The sequence below is a fragment of the Papio anubis genome, chromosome 20 (assembly GCF_008728515.1).
Source record: "Papio anubis isolate 15944 chromosome 20, Panubis1.0, whole genome shotgun sequence".
Taxonomy (NCBI): Eukaryota; Metazoa; Chordata; class Mammalia; order Primates; family Cercopithecidae; genus Papio; species Papio anubis.
In genome coordinates this window covers 36,260,660-36,281,859 of record NC_044995.1, presented here as the reverse complement: position 1 = coordinate 36,281,859, position 21,200 = coordinate 36,260,660, and the positions used below count along the sequence as shown (strand labels likewise).

Sequence of the window (21,200 nt, the reverse complement as noted above, 5' to 3'; positions counted from 1 at the left end):
CGTCTCTACTAAAAAATACAGAAAACTAGCCGGGCGAGGTGGCGGGCGCCTGTAGTCCCAGCTACTCGGGAGGCTGAGGCAGGAGAATGGCGTGAACCCGGGAGGCGGAGCTTGCAGTGAGCACAGATTGTGCCACTGCACTCCAGCCTGGGCGACAGAGCGAGGCTCCGTCTAAAAAAAAAAAAAAAAAAGACTGCAACAGACGATTCAATTGTATAAAATACTTCGAAGTACAGAAATTAAATGCTTTAGTCCATAAGTATATCCCTCATCTACTGTGTTGCTAGGGAACATAAGTGAGCAAAATCTATCATGCACACTTCAGCAATCTCTTGGCAAGCAGTGGGAAGGTGGTAGAAAACTTTTCCAGTTAGAAAAGTACATTTCCATTTAAATGTTCTTGTGACTTGCTTTCCCCCCCATTGTCTTGCTCCAGATTTTCAACTTTCAATAAAGTCTGACTGTGATGCTTTTTCGTATACATTTTCCTGCGACGAGCATACATCTGGAACAAGCTTTTGCCTACTGAAGCCTCTATTTTTCCATTCGCTGTGGAACTGAACACATGAAAGTTACTGTAGCACTCTAGTACTTCTGTGTCTGACAGTTGTCCTTTGGACAAAAACTTTTCTGCCAAATTTCTGTCGTTCAGTTTTGTGGTGGTTGCCTGAGACGAACCTTCACAAACAAAGTAATGAACTTGTGTAAAAGTTAAGCTGCTTCTGGTTTTCAAACCACTGCGGAGTTTTCTCAATCTTCTGAATACTGACGGCAACAGCATCTTTTCTTAAGCAGTACCCATTATGGAAAAATCCGGAGACTCCATCCTTTATAGTTTCTTTTGTTAAGCTTCTTCCATAGTGTTGGTTTGTGTCTCATAGCTATCAGAATGAACACGATAAACCCTCATGCCAAGCACCAAGAACCCAATCTCTTCCATTAATAGGTACTTACTGACCTGTTGCTGAATCTTCTTAGATAAAGCAAAAGGATCATAGCTTTTTGGCCCTATCTTTACATCCATTGTACAGGGCTTATTAAATTTACGGGTCACGTCTTCCATTTGTAGGTATAAATCGTTTGGTGCAGTGGGAGGTGGCCAGATGCCATAATAGTTTGGCAAAGATTTTCGTAGCTCTAGAAGAACACCATCGGTACAGTTAGCGGAACAAACAATATCATAGAATTCCAGCTCTCTTGGCCTCTTGGAGGTGGTGGTAACTGTTTCAAAACTGTGCCATCTGGATGTTGCAGTATACCCACTTTGCCCTTCCCGTACATGTGCCCGGCCGCCTGATGCGAGAGGGGCACGCAGCCCTTGAGGAAGCGGAGTCTGCCGCCCGCCAGCTGCGGGGTACCCTCATGGGTGGCCTCGATCGCCGGTGGGGTCCGCATTTCTGGGGTGCTCAGCGCCTCGACCCGGATGGGGGATGGTGGCTCTGCTGCCATAAGGGAGAACAGAAGCGGTAGGGGGCAGCGAGAGCAGGAAAAAGAATAGGGCAAGGGAGGGGGCGCCAGAGAACCGGGGATCACTCAGGCTCGGGCGCGAGGAGGCCCGGGGGTTCCCGCGGCTGGTGCCCGCTAAGGCCCGGGGACGGGGCCCATGACGCTCGGGGGCGCGGGCGCTCCTCTGCCCAACTCTCGGTGGAGCGCGGCTCCCGGTCCCCGCCCCTCTGCGGCCGCAGCCGCCGGCCCCGGCGCTGCCCAGTAGACAGAATCGAGCCGAGGAGCGTCAGGAGCGGCGCTCCGCGCTCTCTGGGGCCCTCCAGGAAGTTTTTTTTTTTTTTTATGGATATCAGCAATCTAATTCTAAAATTTATATGGAGAGACAAGAGACTCAGAATAACCAACACAATATTGAAGGAGTAGAACATAGTTCGAGGACTGGCAATATCCAACTTCAAGATTTACTATGAAGCTACACTAACCCAAGTGTTGTGGTATTGGTCAAAGAAAAGACAAATAGGTCAATGGAACAGAATATTAAAAGCCCCAAAAATAGATCCACATAAATATAGGCAACTTATCTTTGATAAAGGTGTAAAGGCAATACGATGGCCCCACATAAAAATATAATGTATTTAGAGATCACAATCAAGGCCAGAGTAACTGACTGTAGCAAGGGAAGGAGGTCAGCTAGAGAAGAGATTAGAGAAGTCAACAGGAGTTAGTGATGCCACATCCCTCATGCTATGAAAAGAGATCAATATTTGTAGCAGGATTTTATTTTGAGACACTGGCTGAGGTTTCTCTCATTCTCCTACCACCTCAAACAGTCAGGTGCCTTCACCACCCTCAGGAAAAACATATATATATACCTCTTATATGCACAGCCCTCTAGGGAGAAGAGATTGTTCAAAGAGCACAGATGTTAGAATTTTTGCCTTTGAGTTCCAAAATACAGCCTTTAAAGTCATGGTAGAAATAACGATCTTGAAAGACAACATTCTTTAACAGCCAGACTTTCTGAGAGCGGAAATAATAATGGCCCCATATATTTAGCATTCATTGTGTGCCAGGCACAGTTCTGAGTCCCTTATATTGAGAGCTCAGGAAAACCCTGATATAGGCAATGCTGTTGTCTCCATTACACGGTTGAGGGAACCGAGGCACAGAGAGGAATTAACTTGCTCAAGTCACACAGCAGAGCCAGGACTTGAGCCCAAGCAGCCTGGCTCCAGATCCTATGCCTCTGAAGGTTTGGGAAGAGAGTCACAGAGGGAACCAACTGGGAGAGGGAGAAACAGAGGTGGGATGTTGGTGGGAAAAGGAACTAAAAAGTTCTGAGAGCCTGTCAGGGTGGAAGCTGCACCCCTTTCCCTTTGTTCTGAGCTGGGGACTCCAGTCTTGAGGGGACATTCCCAGGACAGATGAAGTGATCTGCTTCTATGGTTGCTTCTCGCTGAATCAGAGTCTCAGTCTTGCTCCTTAAATTCATTCTTAATCCTCTTCCCTCTCCTGTTCAAACACCTCCCAGGGCTCCCTACTGCCCACAGGATAAAGTTTTTACTTGGGCTCTGGGAAAACCCACTAAGGGCCTAGGTGCCCTGTGCTCAGTCAGAGAGGCAGTCAGGGTTTTGAATTCAGAGACATCACCCTGCCTCCACCCACTCACTCCTCTTTCTTAGATCCCGCCAGTCCCCAAGAGCCCCTTGCTGGTTGTCAATGAGGCTAAAGCAGAGGTGTCAGCATAGTTTTATTCCTGGGAATCTACAAAGGTGGGTGGGTGGGTAGGACGGTCACTGTGAGTTCACACCCAGGGGCTCCACCCGCAACCAAAGTCCACCCTCTGCACGCAATATCAGCTCCGGCTTCCTGCTGGGCTCAGGGTGGGTCGGCAGGATGCGGAAGCGCAGCAGCGTGAGTGCCAGGACCACCTTCATCTCAGCCATGGCGAACGCCTGCCCAATGCAGTTTCTGGGGGCGAAAGTGAGGGAATCTGACTGTGCCCATGACCCCCATCCCGGGCCCATCATGCTTAAAACCTGGCCTGGACCCCGAATCGCACCCAGATAGGCTTGAGGGGCAGAAAGAGGGGCTAAGTGTCCACAGGATTCCCATGTGTGCTTGCATATCCCCCAAACCTGGCCCAGGTTCCTACCTCCACTTCGGATCAGCAGATAAAGGAGGGGACTCTGAGCACACTGCAGACCCCTCTAGGACCTACCCAACCCCATTCTGTGAACTGTTGCCCATTAACTCCTGAGGAAGGGAGGGAAGGAGAGCTGGAACTGGGACCGTCTGTAACTTCCCCCTTTTGTGACCCCTGCACCCATCTCCGCCTCATCAGGCCATCTCTGCCTCAGACTCAGGCCATCCTTACCTGGGCCCTGCCGAGAAGGGAATAAAAGCCAGAGGTGACCTCTCCTTGATGTTCTCTTGGTAGAAGCGGAAGGGGTCGTAGACCTGCAGGTGAGACCAAGAAGGCTTGCTGGTTGGGGTCTCCCCGCTGGGTGGGGTCTCCCAGTTTTCTCCAAGACCGCCAGCCTTGGAGAGACATTTTGGCAGATGTGTCTCCATTGAGTGGAAGTCACGTTGGATTTGCCTGGTCAAAACCCTGTCACCTCCTCTAGGAACCTTGGAACGGATCCCTAAAAGGGTGGGGTGAGGGAGGCAGTACCTCAGGGTCTGGCCACACAGTTGGGTTGTGATGGATCCCAAAAATACTGATGATGCAGATAATGCCTGTGTGAGAGAAGAGGGCAGTCAGGACAAGGCCCCCCTGCCTAAAGGCCTCTCTTCCTACCCAGAAGGCTCCTCTCCATGAGGCTGCGAGCACCTTTGGGGATGATCCGGCCGTCTGGGAGCACAATGTCTTGGGTGCAGCATCGGGAGACCGCAGGAACTGGGGGATGCAGCCGCAGGCTCTCCTTAATGCACATGGTCAGGAAGGGCAGCTGGGCCAAGTCATCCCTAAGAAAACACCCCAGCCCCAATGGTTATCAAGTGAGCAAAGACACAATTCTCCAGCTTCTCTGGTTCCTGAGCAAAGACACAATTCTCCAGCTTCTCTGTTTCCAAGCGAGACCTTTGTATCCCTATCACAAAATAAATTCCCCACGAATGAAATACTGGATAATTTAAAAAGCAGAGCAAAATTAGAAAAGCAGAGAATTAGAAAAGTACCGGAAAAAAATGGTGCCGATTTCTTGAAGATTATTCTGAGGAAAACACAACACCCTGAAGCCAGCTATAAAAAAAAGTTTGGGCCGGGTGCGGTGGCTCATGCCTGTAATCCCAGCACTTTGGGAGGCCGAGGTGGGTGGATCATGAGGTCAGGAGATCGAGACCATCCTGGCTAACATGGTGAAATCCCACCTCTACTAAAAATACAAAAAATTAGCCGGGCGCGGTGGCGGGCGCCTATAATCCCAGCTACTTGGGAGACTGAGGCAGGAGAATGGTGTGAACCCAGGAGGCAGAGCTTACAGTGAGCTGAGATCATACCACTGCACTCCAGCCTGGGCGACAGAGCGAGACTCCATCTCAAAAAAAAAAAAAAAAAAAAGTTAACATATTTGCATAAAAGTAAATATCCTTTATGGCAAGAAAGCAAACACAAAATGCAAGTGAATAAGAAACAAAATACCCAGATCCAGTGTTTTGGTCTTATTCATCATTGTACTAGAGATAGTAGCAAATGCAATTAGACAAGGAAAAAAAAAAAAAAGAGAGGATTGCAATTTGAAATGTGGCAGTAAATGTATCATTTTGGCAGATGGTGATTTTATACTTAGAAAAACAGAACACTTCACTGGAAAACATTTACAAACATTTAAGATCCAGTAAGAGAGCTGAATTCTTTGCTTAATCTTTCTTCTTTTTCTGTGGCTGTTTAAAATTTTAATACATTGTACACTTAAGTGTTTCAAAATTTGAAAACTATAAAACGTCATCTACCCCTATGGCCCAATGTCACCTGCTTTTTCTCCTCACAGGTTGCCTAAGTTATTATTATTTTTATGTATCTTTCTAGAGCTAATTTTTGGCATCTTAAAAATATGGGTACATCATATACTATACACATATTCCACATCTTTTCTCATTTAACAGTATGTCAGTCTTTTCTTGCCTAGCTCCTGGGACTTGTATCAAAATAGGGTTATCTCTACTCTGAAGCTATAAAATACTTTTCCAATGGTTTCTTCTAGAGCTTTTAAGAGCCTTTAAAAAAACTATATACTTGAGTAATCTGAACATTGTCTTATTATAAGACATGGCAACCAGATCAAGTTGATTTTTTTTCCAGGAAACTTCCCAGTTGTCCTAAGAGCTTTTACCTAATGATCTATATTTTTTTCTCTTGATACAAAATACCATATTTATCGTGTACTATGTTCATTGGGAACTAAATTTAAACGTACAGATTATTAGTTTTCCCATGTAGAAATAACAAGCAGCTGGAAAAAGATAAAAGATAAGCTATTAATAATAATATAAAATATCTGAATAAAATTTAACAAGAGACATAAAGTCTCTGTATTTCAAATGAATTTATACATTTCCCTCAATCTGAATAAAAGGTACACTTCACCATAGCAACAAAATATGTAAGGATTGATCTAGCAAAACATGCATATGATATCTAGGCAAGTATTTTAATATCTATTAAAAGCTTAAATATTATTTGAATACATTAATAACCACTTTACTATGACAAACCATGTGTCAATATTATGATGTTACCTGAAGTTACTTGATATGATATATCAAGTCAAACGAGAGAATACATTCAGTGCAAATGATAATCTAATTTTTAGGAACTTGATGAACTTACTCTAAATTTTTTGGGAAGAAAAAATCATGAACAGCTAAGTCAATCTGAAAATAAAATATTAGAGAAGAGAAAGTCGGCTTAGGCAAAGAATGCATGACTAAGACCTCAAAAGCAAATACCACAAAAATAAAAATAAAGAAATCAGTCCTAATTAAACTAAAAAGCTTCTGCACAACAAAAGAAACAATCAGCAGAGTAAACAGACAACCCACATAGTGGAAGAAAATATTTGCAAATTATGCATCTGACAAGGGACTAGTATTAACAATCTACAAGGAACTCAAACAAATCAGCAAGCAAAAAACCAAATAACCGCATCAAAAAGTAGGCAAAGACATGAATAGGCATTTCTCAAAAGAAAATGTACAGGGAACAAACATATTTTAAAATGCTCATCACTAATCATCAGGGAAATACAAATTATAACCACAATGAGATACCCCCTACTTCTGCAAGAATAACCATAATTTAAAAGTCAAAAAACAATAGATGTTGGTGTGGATGTGGTGAAAAGGGAACACTTTTACATTGCTGGTGCAAATGTAAATTAGTACAACCTCTGTGGAAAGCAGTAAGGAGATTCCTTAGAGAACTAAATGTAGATCTACCATTCCATCCAACACTCTCACTGCTAGGTATCTACCCAAAGGAAAAGAAGGCATTATGTGAAAAAGACACATACGCATGCATGCTTATAGCAGCACCATTCACATTTGCAAGGATATGGAACCAATCTAAGTGCCCACTGACAAACGAGTGGATGAAGAAAATGTGGCATATATACACCATCACTCAGCCATAAAAAGGAATGTAACCATGTCTTTTGCAACAACTTGAATGGAACTGGAGACCATTATTCTAAGTGAAATAACTCAGGAATGAAAAAACAAATATCATACAGTCTCACTTACAAGTGGAAGCTATGCTATGAGGATGCAAAAAGATACAGAATGACATGATGGACTTTGGGGACTCAGGGAGGGAGGTTGGGAGGGAGGCAAGGGATAAAAGGTTCCATATTGGGTACACTGTACACTGCTTAGGAGACAGGTGCACTAGAATCTCAGAGCTCACCACTAAAGAACTCATCCATGTAACCAAAAACCACCTGTACAGCACCCCCCAAATTATTGAAATAAAAACAGAAGAGAAAGTCATTCTACCAGATATTAAGACCTATTACTGAGGTACAGTAATAAATGTATCATGGCAAAGCTGCAAGAACAGGAAAACAGACCAAAGAACAGAATAGGGAGCTCAGAGACAGATATGTGAATAAGTGAAACTTCACATCTGGTAAAGGAAGCCCCACAAAACCCTGGGAAATGGCTGGATAGTACAGTTACAAAAGAAAATGTGGACAAAATTGGCTTCATATAAACCACCCAAAACTGTCCCCAAGAAGTCAAAAGGCAAAAAGTGACAGAGAAAAAGATTAACTTTAATACATATTCTCATAAGTAAATATGAGAAAATAACCCAAAAGAAAACAGCAAACAATGTAAGATGATTTCTTCCATAATAAGAAAAAAAAATGGCAAAAGATGTCCTATCCCACTCTTATTTAAGGAAATGTTCACTAAAAGAAGAAATAGGCAGACAGACAAAAATTTAGTGTGGTGAGTCCTCGAAGATCTAGGTGCAGAAATACCATTTGACCCAGAAATCCCATTACTGGGTATATATCCAAAGAAATATAAATCATTCTGTTATAAAGATACATGCATGCATATGTTCACTGCAGCACTATTCAGAATAGTGAAGGCATGAATCAACCCAAATGCCCATCAATGATAATTGAGATAAAGAAAATGCAGTTCATATACACCATGGAATACTAGGCAACTGTAAAAATGAACAAGATCACGTCCTTTGCAGGAACATGGATGGAGCTGGAAGCCATTATTCTCAGCAAACTAATGTAGGAACAGAAAACCAAACACCACATGTCCTCACTTATAAGTGGGAGCTGAACAAGGAAAATGCATGGCCAGATGGTGGGGAACAACACACACTGGGGCCTGTCAGGGGGAGGGGTTGGGGAAGGGATAGCATCAGGAAGAAAAGCTAAAGGATGCTGGGCTTAATACCAAGGTGATGGGTTGATAGGTGCAGCAAATCACCATGGCACACATTTACCTATGTAACCAACCTGCGTAGCCAGAAACTTAAAAATTGCTAAAATAATAAGTATATGAAGTAATGGATATGACCATTAGGTTGATTTAATCATTCTGCATTGTGTACATCATAACATCACAGTGTGCCCCATAAATATATATAATCAAAATTTGTCAATTAAAAATAAAGACAAATTGAAAAACAAACTCATTGAGAAAAACAGAAGATCTTAAAGATACATAGTGTGCAGACCTGTGTCTATTTTATGTACTCCTACACATATAGAAAAAGAGAATGTGTGTTCATATACAGTGGGCATCAGAATAGCCATTTTCTAGAAGGACACACAGAAAACCATTGATGATGGAAACTGCCAGGGTGAGGCTTAAGAAGGTAGTTCATTTTTCATCAAAATTTTTGGACACTTTTTTTTAACAATGTGTAATTTTGCTTGAAATCTTGGTTTTAAAAGCATAAAAATGTTTCTCCACCTCACAGGACTGCTGTGCTGAGTAAAGACTTGGAGGTGAGGATGCTACCTTCAAAAGACTTGTCCAGCTCAATGTCTCCTCTCCATCCCCAGCTCCTCGCCTGGCTCAGACCTCAGAATGTCCTCCCTGGGACTTTATTCTACAACTGGTCTTCTCCAGTAGGCCCTCTACACTAGCCCTAAAAAGATTGTTCTACTACCTGTCCCTTCCCATGGACCTTGAGTTAAAATTGAAGTTCTTCACATTTTTCCCACGTATTCCACACCCAGGCTCTGCTCCCATCTCCAGGTTCATCATCTCATCATGACTCAGTTTCTCCCTCTCTATCCATCTCTCTGTTTCTTTCTGTCTTCCCTGTCTTTCTCTCTCACTTTCCTTCTGTCTCCATTCTCTCTTTATGACCTTCTCCCTCCCCCTGCACACAAGCCACTTCTCTTTTTCCCTCTTTTCTTTCTCTTCTTTCCCTTCTCTCTCTCTCTATCTCTTGGTCTCTCTCTCTCGGTCTCTCTCTCTCTCTCTCTCTCTCTCTCTTTCTCTCTTTCTCTCTCTCCTGCTCTCCTTCCCTCCCTCTCTCTTCCCTCGACCTTGGCCCAGGCTGTCTTCTTGACCTAGGGCACTGCTGCATCCAAATATCAACTGATCATTATTAAGGGTCTCAACCAAGACACCTCACTTTTATTTTCATGTCTTCATATTTTTTAGAGAAAGATTCTCGCTATATGGTCCAGGCTCATCTTGAAGTACTGACCTCAAGTGATCCTCCCACCTCAGCCTCCTGAGTGGCTGGGATTACAGGTTCAGCCACTGTGCCTGGTTGAGACACTTTCTGTACCGCCAGTCATGCTTCTCTTGCTCTCAACCTCATCCCTGCCCATCTGTGCTGGGAGTTTCCTGTCCTGGGGCAGTTCCCCCACCAGGCTGGGAGCACTGGGAAAACAGATCACAGGGTTGGATCCTTTCAAGGTCTCCAGAGTACTGAAAGGTGCTAGAAACAAAACTGGGAATGGGAATGCAGTGTGGGAGTGTTTGCTGAATGAAGACTGGATACATGAACGATGCAGGTGTTCTGGACAGGAATGAATGACTTCCACCCTCAGGTCTCCCTTAGAAATCCCTGGACTGCACAACAGGATTGAAATAGGGTACGGAAGAGCAAACATTCAGAAAGTGAAGATATTTGAAAAAATATGATAATTCAGTGAAAAGAGGAGGTGGCGGAGAAATTCATTTGTTGAACACATGCTAAGTGGCATCATCTGCCTTTACGTACTGTCACCAATTCTCCCAGCAGCCCGGGTCCCAAAAGCCTGCAAACCATCCCCTGCTGGCCTGGCTGGGTATTAAGCCCTGCCTCTGAGATTTGCGCTGATTCCCACTAAGAGGTAATGGAAGAAGTGACAGAAAGCAACTCCCTCTCCCCACCCACCTGAGGAGCAGAACCAATGAGAAAAGATCAAGAATAGGCCAGCACCTGCACTCACCATTCAATCTCAACAGGCTCACGGTCCTTCAGAAGTTCTCGCGCTTCTTGCCGGCAGCGTTCCTGGTATTCTGGGTGCTGTGCGAGGTGGTATAGGACCCAGGAGAGACCACTGGCTGTGGTGTCATGGCCTGAGGGGCAGCCAAGCAAAACCGGATTTCTGGGCTGCTTCAGCACCAGAGGGTGGACAGCACCCATACACTGAGGCTCTTGGGAGAATGTAGGGAGCGGGAGGATGGGCAGAATGGAGTGATCCAGGGTCCACCCACCACGTCCCTGGGATGGAGAGGCCCCTGTCCCCACTGTAGTCCCACACTGAGACCCTCACCCCCAAACATGAAGGTGTCAGCTTCTGCTCTTATGTCCTCATCAGACAACTCCTTCCCATCTTCATCCTGGAAAGAAGGCAAGACAATACCCCTGCCCAAATCACACCAGCTCTGGGGGCTCTTGAGTCAAACCTAAAACAATTTCTGAAGATCCATCCTTCTTCCAGAAACCCAAGCCCATCGTGCACTCCTAGATGTCTCTTGGTCACCACCATCAGAGCCCACCAACCACGGGCTTTCCCGCTGCCTTCTTTGCCTCCTATTTGGCCCTGCTGGGAAGAGTCAATGACCTATGAATATTATCTTGTCTCTGAATAATGAGGACTTTTGGAGTAAAGTATTACTGGCAACCTGGGTTACAGCATATTTCAATGGCAATTTGGCTTGGAGGTTAGAAATTGAGTATTGTCCAGATGCAGTGGCTCACACCTGTAATCCCAACACTTTGGAAGGCCGAGGTAGGTGGATCACCTGAGGTCGGGAGTTCACGATCAGCCTGACCAACATGGAGAAACCCTGTCTCTACCATTAAAAAAAAAAAAAAAGCTTGGCGTGGTGGTGCATGCCTGTAATCCCTGCTACTTGGGAGGCTGAGGCAGGAGAATCGCTTGAACCCAGGAGGCAGAGGTTGCAGTGAGCAGAGATCGCACCATTGCACTCCAGCCTGGGCAACAAGAGCAAAACGCCATCTCAAAAAAAGAAAGAAAGGAAGAAAGGAAGAAAGACAGGAAAGAAAGGAAAAGAAAGAAAGAAAGAAAGAAAGTTGTTAAAAGAAAGAAAGAAAGAAAAGAAAGAAAGAAAGAAAGAGAGAAGAGAGAGAGAGAGAGAAAGAAAGAAAAGAAAGAAAGAAAGAAAGAAAGAAAGAAAGAAAGAAAGAAAGAAAGAAAGAAAGAAAGAAAGAAAGAAATTAAGCATGCTTGTATAGATATTTGCTCACATTCTAGAGTGATAAACTCAGAGAATCCTTCCTATCTTTCCAGAAGTCATCTGGGTTATAAACCTATAAACCTACAGGGATGGCAATCTCACTGGAAAGTAGTAGTTTTTATTCCAGAACAAAGAAAACACCCTCTCTTCTCTTCTCTTCTCTCCTCTTCTTTCTCTCTCTCTCTCTTTCTCTCTCTCTCTCTCTCTCTCTCTCTGTCTGCCATTCTCACACTCACCCTGGAAGGAAGAAGGGGCAGATGTGCTAGCTATCCTATATAAGTTCCAAGATGTATAATGTATAATGTGGGGCCCCCTCTCTGCAGTGCATTCTGGTGTATTTACAGGTAAAAACATTGTGCTACCCTAGGAGGAATATGGGAATGGAGGGTCAGCTCTACAATCCTACTCTGGTGGCTGCTATTGCTGCGAATGATTAAAACAGGCTGCTATGATCCAGGGGTTTGGTGCATCTGTCATCATAGATATAGACATAGACATATAGATATGCATAAAAATGTGTCAGACTAACTTACTAACATGTAAGTAAAATCTCAGGCTCCTCACTATTTCAAACTTAGCGGTCCCCTGCCAGCTGAATTCCACAGAGTCATCTCTCAAACCTATCTCTGACCTGTCTTTTTCAAGCATGTTCCATGGCTCCCACTGCCCTCTGGATCAAGTCCAAGTTCTTTCATTTGACATTGGCATAAATCTCCACTCTGTGACTTGAATTCACATCCCAGAGAAGCCCACCTTGCTCAGCAGAAGCACATCAATGAAGTCCAAAGTCTTGGACTTTGCCTTGTTCTTGAGGAAATCATCAATACCCTGAGTGGGGAGGGTTCGGCGCCGCTCCTGGATGACGGCATCTGTGAAGTCGTGCACCAGGCGGCAGGCCCTGAGGAAGCGCTGCCCATCAGGAGTGAGATGATACAGGAAGTCTGGGTACACGAGAACATGCTGGTTTCTTTTTTCTATAAGTGCACTGAGCTCCAAGATGGCGGCGATATATTCACTGGGCTTCCTGCATGAGGGAGGTAACAACTTAACATATGCAAAGTCCCAGGAGCACCTCTCACCAGCAGCTAGAAGTTACTGCCCATCAGGAAATTGAGTATCTGGAAACAGCCAGGAGACTTGACTCCCCAAACTCCCTTCTCTCCAGGCATCCCATCTCTGAGAGCTGCCTCCATGCACCTAGGTACCCAGAGCATAGCTTGGACACCATGCTTCTCTCCTGTCTCTGCCACCCAGTATCCAGCCTAGACTCTTTTCCTTCCAAAAACTGTTCACAAAACTCACAAGACCTCACTGTCTTCCAGCTCTTTCTGGCCCAGCCCCCACCATCACCGACTTGCATCCAATGTCAGCTCCATGTCGTGTCTACATGACAGGCAGACCTCCACAAAGCTCATCTGTGACCGCACCTGTCATCGGCCCAACTCCCTTCAAAAGATTCCTGGGAACCTCCTGATAAAGTTCATGCCACTTTTCCTGATTTTCAATGTCCTGAAATCTATCTCCTGTCTACTTCCACAACCTGATCTCTACTGTCTGTTGTGCATGCTTGCCTCATACTAGTCGTCTTGCCTGTACTCAAATATTTCTACCTACTTGAAAGGACTGTACTTTCTCTCTCCCCTTCCCCATCCTTGAAAGCCCAGCTACAACACATAGAAAGTGCCAGAAAGGCACTTCTGCTTATCCCGGTCAGTCATCCTTTTCCAACCTACTCCCTTGGGTTCATGGCCCAAGTTCTCAGGCCATAGGAAAGGACTCACTCCTGACAATTGCTTTCAAAGTTGAAGACGCATTTCTGCAGACTGTCCAAGGTCATAAGGCTGAGGTGCTCAAACATGTCCAGTCTGGCGCTGCCCTCTGAGGCCAGGCGCTGCCACTTGTCCTAGCCAGAGAAAAAACAGAGTTGAAGCTGGGAACTGCCTCCTGTGAGCACCTTCCCAGACCCAAACACCAAGATGGACCCCCCGCAATTATCCTCCTGGTCCTCTGCCCCAGGCACCCATCCCTAGGAAGGACCAGCCTTGGATAGGACCAGAAACTATTACTACTAGGAGATAAAGACTCATGGCTGGAAGTCGAGAGACCTGGGTTCAAGTCCCAGCTCAGCCTCCTATGGTCTGTGTGCTCTTGGTCAACCTCCTGCACTCCTGTAGGTCCCATCTATCAAATCTTCGGTAACAGTTAGGACAACATGCTTTGGGGCCAGATAAACCAGGATAGAATCACTACCTCAGCACTCCTAGCTCACTTACTATCTGGTTGAACTTTGGCAAGCTCCCTAATCTCTCTGGACCTCAGTTTCATAGTCCGCAATAGGGCAAAACCAACCAAAACCTCACAGGGTTATTAAAATTAGATTACAAAATATATATCATGGAGCTGGCAAATGGTACTGTTTCTAAGATATGGTGAGTGCTCGGTAAATGTTGGTTTTACTCATCTCCATTGCTATAAATTCATTTCAAAAATATCCCTGTTGTGGTAGGGGAATATTACACACTGGGGCCTGTCAGGGGGTTGGGGACAAAGGGAGGGAGAGCATAAAGACAAATACCTAGTGCATGTGGGGCTTAAAACCTGGATTATGGTTTGGTGGGTGCATGTATACCTATGGCACATATATACCTATGTAACAAACCTGCACATTCTGCACATGTATCCCAGAACTTAAAGCAAGTGTGTGTGTATATGTGTGTGTGTGTGTATGTGTGTGTGTGTATGTGTATATATATCTATATATCTATATCTATATCTATATCTATCTATATATATATATATATACACCGTGTTGTTCTTGCTTGGGCCATTTCTCAGGCTTGTGTTTGCAGAGAACAACATTGAGAGATAAGGCAATGACTGCTCCTGGACCAATATCAGGCTTACTTCTGCTTGCTAAAAAAGCAGATTCCTGGCCAGGCATGGTGGTTCACGCCTGAAATTCCAGCACTTTAGGAGGCTGAGGCGGGCAGATCACGAGGTCAGGAGATCGAGACCATCCTGACTAACATGGTGAAACCCCATCTGTACTAAAAACACAAAAAATTAGCTGGACATGGTGGCAGGTGCCTGGAGTTCCAACTACTCGGGAGGCTGAGGCAGGAGAACGGTGTGAACCCGGGAGGCAGAGCTTGCAGTAAGCAGAGATCACGCCACTGCACTCCAGCCTGGGCAAGAGAGTCCATCTCAAAAAAAAAAAAAAAAAAAAAAAAAAAAAAAAAAAAAGCAGATTCCCTAAGTCTAGTGCTTGTTTCCTTCCATGCAATGTACTACATGAGCAGGCAACTATTGAAACCTCTCTGTGGCACCCCGTGGGATTTGGGTGGTTTGGAGAAATGATGCAAACCAAGAACATACTGCTTGCTATGTTTATTTATGCCATGAGTAATAAATAGTCATTTGTCTCTGACCCAGGACTCTCGTATCTCCTTGCAGAATCGCTGAAGTATTAACAAAGCTAGCTTATCAGCTTGCAAGTAAGAAAACCATCCTAAGCACTTTGCAAAATCCCAACTGCCAATTCTTCACTTCTCCCTGAATTCATACACTTTGCACTATGATTTTCCAGCAACTTCTATTAAGAAATGGAGTCTTCATCAGAGAAATGCAAATCAAAACCACAATGAGATACCATCTCACACCAGTTAGAATGGCAATCATTAAAAAGTCAGGAAACAACAGGTGCTGGAGAGGATGTGGAGAAATAGGAACACTTTTACACTGTTGGTGGGATTGTAAACTAGTTCAACCATTATGGAAAACAGTATGGCGATTCCTCAAGGATCTAGAACTAGAAATACCATATGACCCAACCATCCCATTACTGGGTATATACCCAAAGGATTATAAATCATACTGCTATAAAGACACATGCACACTTATGTTCACTGCGGCACTATTCACAATAGCAAAGACTTGGAATCAACCCAAATGTCCATCAGTGACAGACTGGATTAAGAAAATGTGGCACATATACACCATGGAATACTATGCAGTCATAAAAAAGGATGAGTTTGTGTCCTTTGTAGGGACATGGATGCAGCTGGAAACCATCATTCTCAGCAAACAATTGCAAGAACAGAAAACCAAACACCGCATGTTTTCACTCATAGGTGGGAACTGAACAATGAGATCACTTGGACTCGGGAAGGGGAGCATCACACACCGGGGCCTATTATGGGGAGCGGGGAGCGGGGAGCGGGGAGGGATTGCACTGGGAGTTATACCTGATGTAAATGACGAGTTGATGGGTGCTGACGAGTTGATGGGTGCAGCACACCAACATGGCACAAGTATACATATGTAACAAACCTGCACATTGTGCACATGTACCCTAGAACTTAAAGTATAATAATAAAAAAGAAAAAAGAAAAAAAAAAAGAAACGGAGCCTCTTTTATGCCCCTTTGAGTCTGTGCTGACCTAAACCTGGTTGAACTTTGAAACATTGAAACATTGCAGAGAGAATGTCCAGAGACATTGCAGTCTCCTTGCGGTCTCTCAGAACCCAGTCTATGCCATGTGAACAGCAGGGTGCATACTGGAGGCAGAGAAATACAAGGAGAAAAGTCCAGGTGTCACAGCTGAGGCCATCCTAGATCAACCTGAAGTTGGTGAAGCCCCAAACAAACATGTGAATAGACTGAGCCAGGATCAGCAGAACTGCTCACCTGACCCACGGCTGCACATGTACCAAGAGTGATCCCATCCACATATAGAAGAACCAGTCGCCTGTCTCACACACTTGTTAGGTGTCATAAACCCTTATTGCTCTGAACCAGTGAGTTTTGAGGCAGTTTGTACTCAGCAATTGCTACTATGCAATCTTCATCTTTACTCTCTTGAGTTTGAAGGGTTTCTGTGAGAGAAACATGGAATCTCACACCTTCTGAGAGCTACTATGTGCCGGGGACATGAATCTACTACATCATGTTACCACTGTTTAAGTAGAGATTAATATTCCCATTTTACAGATAGGGAAACCAAGGCTCAGAGAGGAAGAGCATTGGCCCCAAAGCACGACTAAAATTGCAGACCAGATATGCCTGTGGTTCTTCCGCCCCGAGGCTCCACTGGAACCCATAGTTCAAGGGACTCACATGCATGATGTTCACACTCTTGTTGAAAATCTTCATATAAGGCTTCAGGATGTTGAAATGGAAGGCAGGCGTCAGCATGCGACGGTGGCGGCTCCACTTGTCACCACCACTCAGCAGGAGCCCATCCCCTAGCAGGGCAATCAAGAACAGTGGTCAAGGGCAGCACCCTCCCTTATCCCTAAATGACATCCCCAACCCCATTCACCTCAATTACTCACCCAGCCAGGGCTTCAGGGAGCCATAGAAAATCATATCCTTGGGTGCAACAGCAGCTGACATCATTGAGGACCATCAGGGGCCATGGGGTAAGAGAAGGACTTTGAGTATGGAGGAATGCTCCCAGTCAGGGGTGTGCACTTTTCACTTTTCCCACCCAGCATAGCAGGAAAAAGGCCAAGGATAGAGGAAGAAGGGAGGATGGTGGAGGAAGGAGAGACCAGACCAGGTTGCAGTAGCACAGCAATAACACAGCATGCTCCAGCACACAATGACATATCTCCTACATGGTCCAACATGTTCTGCAACACCTGAGCATAGCTCAACACCCTACAGAATGCCTTTACAGGGATCTAGGACACCCTGTATGTCCCCAGCACTCTCTGCTATCTTCTGACATGGATCTGGGACCTGGGATATTGCCCTGACATGTGTTAACATTTCCTGACATGGCCAAAACACACATGCCAAACCCTAAATCACACAACATGCTCTCCCATGAGCCTGAGATGGTGTAACATGACCTCTGTGTACTACAATGACGGGTTCAGATAACATTTAAATACGATGCCAATAATGTCCTAAACATGGCCCAGGTGTAACCAAGCCTATTCTTCAGGCATAATTCAAATCTACCCTAAGACCTAACTCGATTAAGACTCAAATAATACCTCACACAGTTCTCAAAGAGACCCTGGGTCCTACACCTTGGACAAGCACCAAACATGGCCAAGACATGTGAAACAGGATAAAAAGACAACCTCCCCCTACATGTCAGACAAGAACCAAAAAGACTCTGACATGCCCCAAATGTCCTCAGCCACAGCTGAGCCCCACACATGATGACTTCTCTGTGTGATCCCAGGTGGAAGCATATACCAGATACAATCAAATATAATGTAGAAAACACAGGCTATCTATGGGACCCTTGGGAGAAAGGTGGGCTTTCTGGTTGGAAATGGGCTTCTGAGACTCATCGTTGACACCATATGAAAAGGCAAACTGACACAGAGAATGGTAAAACCGAGAGGAGACTGATTCCCAGTGATGTGGATTAATTGACACCTGGATCCAACTATGCCTGAAGACCACTCTTCCTGGACTTACAGCACATTGATTCTCTTTATTTGCTTAGACCACATGGGCTTGAGTTTCCATCACTCGCAACTAAAAGAGACTTCAGCAGTCAGAGAGAGTTGAGGACCTGCCCAGAGTCACTCACCATCTTCAGGTTACAGCCATAGTTTCTGTGGGATGCTGCCCCTGCCCCTGCTTGGCTTGGCCTGTTCAAGGATAGGATGAGCAGAGGGAAAGAAAGGGCCCCAGACTGGAGTGGGATCTCCTACTGGAGATTCCTGGGGCCTGGAGCAGGAGAGTCATGAATAGGGTGGATGAGTGACAGGATTAGGTAGAAGGAATAAACTCACCAGAGGTGAACATCACATAAATAGCAGCCCAGATTCTCCACCAGCCTCAAATCCCCCTAGTGCTGTAGACTTAGGGACAGACAAGGTTGCTGCCAGGCCTGGCATGGGGACCTGGATACTAATGATGTCCACTGCATCACCCCCCGCCCTTGTTTTAACATCTTTTTACTCATTTTTCCAGCAACCCCTCCTCCAGGAAGCCTTCCAACCTGCCCCCAGGAAAGATCTTATTCTCCCGGTTTCATACCCATCTCCTTCTTGCCAATTCCTGACTCCACCAAGTTTGAGATGTCTCTGTCCAGATCCATTTCCTCAAGCATGGGGCTTCCTTGAGGATAGGGCCTTAAATTGAGGCTTCTTGGGGCCACAGTGGTGCCCAGAACACAAAAGCAGAGACAGATGGCAGTGGAGGGAGGAGGTGCTGAGATGGGGGTTGGTGAATACATGAAGGAAAGAGGAACATGGCTGAGAGAGAAGCAGGAGGAGGGCGCTGGGTCCTGCAGGGGCCACATAGAAGCTTGGGGAGGGGAGAGGCTAGAAGGCCTTTGATGTTTCCCAGCTCCCCGCCAACACAAGCTCTGCATGGGTACCTGAGGCACTGGTGATAGGCCGGATGGTGTCAGGGTGGCATAAAATGAGGAGGGGAAAGGTAGGACCCATCCAAAACTTAAAACCCTGGGGATAGGTGGCCACCAGCTGGGTGACCTTCTTCATGCCCTCTTCCGTGGGAGTGACCTGAAAGCAAGGCAGACGCCATCAGCCCTTGTGACGGTTGATTCTAGGTGTCCTGAATTAACCACGAATTCCATGTGACTGAGCCAAGAGATGCCCAGATAACATATGCTGATAAAACATTATTTCTGGATGTGTCCGTCGGTGTATTTCCAGAAGAGATTCGCATTTGAATAGGTAAACTGAGGAAGGATGATCCGCCTCCCCAAAGGGGGTGGGTTTCATCCAACCCTTTGATGGTGCGGATAGAACAAAGAGGCAGAGGAAAGGGTGGACGTGAGCTCTCTTCTGGGGTTGGCTCATCCATCCACTCTTGTCTTTGGACATGAGAACTCCAGGTTCTCCGGTCTTTTGGGACTCCGACTGAATTTACACCACCAGTGTCCCTGGATTCTGGCTTGCAGATGCTATATCATGGGACTTCTTGCCCTCCATCATCACATTTTCCAATTCCCATAATAAACACACACTCTCTCTCTCTCTCTCTCTCTCTCTCTCTCACTCTCTTTCTGTCTCATACATGCATAAGATATAAGAGGGAAGATATCCTGTCAATTCAGTTTCTAAAGAGAACGCTGAGTAATGCAACTGCCCACCAGGAACCACAGCAAGTTCCCCCCGCAGCCTCCAGATGCGGTGCAGCCTCTGCCCTGAGCAGCGTGTCTGGATTCTGAATGGCTGCAGAGAATCTCTGCTGACCCCTGCTCCTTCTCTCTTGGGGCTGTCCCCAAGATCCAAAGATAATGGCCGGGCATGGTGGCTCACGCCTGTAATCCCAGCCCTTTGGGAGGCCATGGTGGACGGATCACCTGAGGTCAGGAGTTCGAGACCAGCCTGGCCAACATGGTGAAACCCCGTCTCTACTAAAAATACAAAAATTAGCAGACCGTGGTGGTGGGCACCTGTCATCGTAGCTACGCAGGAGGCTGAGGCAGGAGAATCACTTGAACCTGGGAGGCGGAGATTGCAGGCAGCTGAGGTTGCAGGGAGCTGAGATCGCACCACTGCACTCTAGCCTCGGCAACAGGGCGAGACTCTGCCTCAAAAAATAACTAAATAAATAAAAATAAAGATCCAAGAGTAAATACCAAGGCAGAGGGAGAAGGCAAGCTGTCTGCTCAAGAGGATGTGTCTTCTCATCTTAGAAATGATTTCAACCTGGGGACGGCCACATGGAAAAGTCCCCATGAAAGGAGGTTTGTAGACAGCAGTGTGGCCTCAGGACGTGTCCCTGTGGCTGGTTCCCACATCCCTCTCACATCCCAGCTGGTCTGCGTGGGCTGCTGTTGCTTCCACACTGGGGACCTTCCGTTCTCAGCAGCCCCCAGGGGCACAGGAGTGACTCTAACTGTCCACAGTCAGCCCCTCCCGCAGGCCAGGCTCTGTGCTAGTGCGTCCTGTGCACCCTCCACTGCACCCGTGGACACGCCCATCAATCATGCCATTTACAAGCGAGCAGACCAAGACCATGTCCCTCAACTGGAAGAGCAGGTCTAAGTCAGAGGCCAAGGTCTTGGGAGTCAAGGGCAGCTTCCGAAAAGAGAAGGGAGTGACCAGCTTTTATTCAGGCAGGCAACAAGGCTGATTGGGACATGTTAGTGAGGAAGAGCAAGATAGGAGGAAGCTGCCTCCAGAAAAGAGACAGTGGGAGACTGCCCACACTTCTCTTCTGGCCCCACTGCATAGGGAAAGGGGCTCAGAGCTAATTCCTGTGGGAAAGCAGCAGCCCAGAGATGGACAGACACAAGCAAATAGGCCAGGCAGGAAGCAGCCCCTGGACAGTGGGCTCAGGAGGCCTCAAGTCCAGCAGTACAGAAGGTGCAAATGCCAGGAGATCTTTGCTCTGCGCACCCATACCACGCCCACAGGAGCCCCTGAGAGGTGCAGTAACACAGGGAAGACAGGCAGGAAAAAGATCCAAGCAGGCTGGAGTGGGAGGAAAGTGAGGAGAGAAAAGACTTGGGATGGCACAGCAGAGGAATGAGTGAGTGAGGAGAGGAATGAGTGAGTGAGGAGGAATGAGTGAGTGAGGAGAGGAGTGAGCGAGTGAGGAGAGGAGTGAGCGAGTGAGGAGAGGAGTGAGC

The 21,200-nt window shown here is 46.0% G+C and overlaps 1 protein-coding gene and 1 pseudogene across 2 annotated transcripts in view; both read right to left on the bottom strand.

Annotated features, from left to right (window-relative positions):
- Nucleotides 1-171: 171 nt before the first annotated feature.
- Nucleotides 172-1,527, bottom strand: LOC101012465 (annotated as a pseudogene).
- A 1,653-nt stretch (nucleotides 1,528-3,180) lies between these two features.
- The window catches only part of LOC101011071 (cytochrome P450 4F11), a 45,046-nt gene continuing 27,026 nt past the window's right edge, over nucleotides 3,181-21,200 (bottom strand). The window contains exons 1-12 of one of the 2 annotated variants that reach the window (XM_031659794.1): nucleotides 18,975-19,599; nucleotides 18,632-18,712; nucleotides 16,960-17,013; nucleotides 16,742-16,869; nucleotides 13,407-13,528; nucleotides 12,379-12,649; nucleotides 10,698-10,764; nucleotides 10,371-10,500; nucleotides 4,280-4,413; nucleotides 4,121-4,185; nucleotides 3,824-3,906; nucleotides 3,181-3,417 (exon numbers count right to left, since the gene is read on the bottom strand). In XM_031659794.1, the coding sequence (XP_031515654.1) occupies nucleotides 3,240-3,417; nucleotides 3,824-3,906; nucleotides 4,121-4,185; nucleotides 4,280-4,413; nucleotides 10,371-10,500; nucleotides 10,698-10,764; nucleotides 12,379-12,649; nucleotides 13,407-13,528; nucleotides 16,742-16,869; nucleotides 16,960-17,013; nucleotides 18,632-18,712; nucleotides 18,975-19,098 (1,437 nt within the window). In that variant the 5' untranslated portion in view covers nucleotides 19,099-19,599 and the 3' untranslated portion in view covers nucleotides 3,181-3,239. Of the gene's footprint in view, nucleotides 3,418-3,823; nucleotides 3,907-4,120; nucleotides 4,186-4,279; nucleotides 4,414-10,370; nucleotides 10,501-10,697; nucleotides 10,765-12,378; nucleotides 12,650-13,406; nucleotides 13,529-16,741; nucleotides 16,870-16,959; nucleotides 17,014-18,631; nucleotides 18,713-18,974; nucleotides 19,600-21,200 lie in introns of those variants that run through there. The other variant, XM_031659795.1, reaches the window with a different exon arrangement.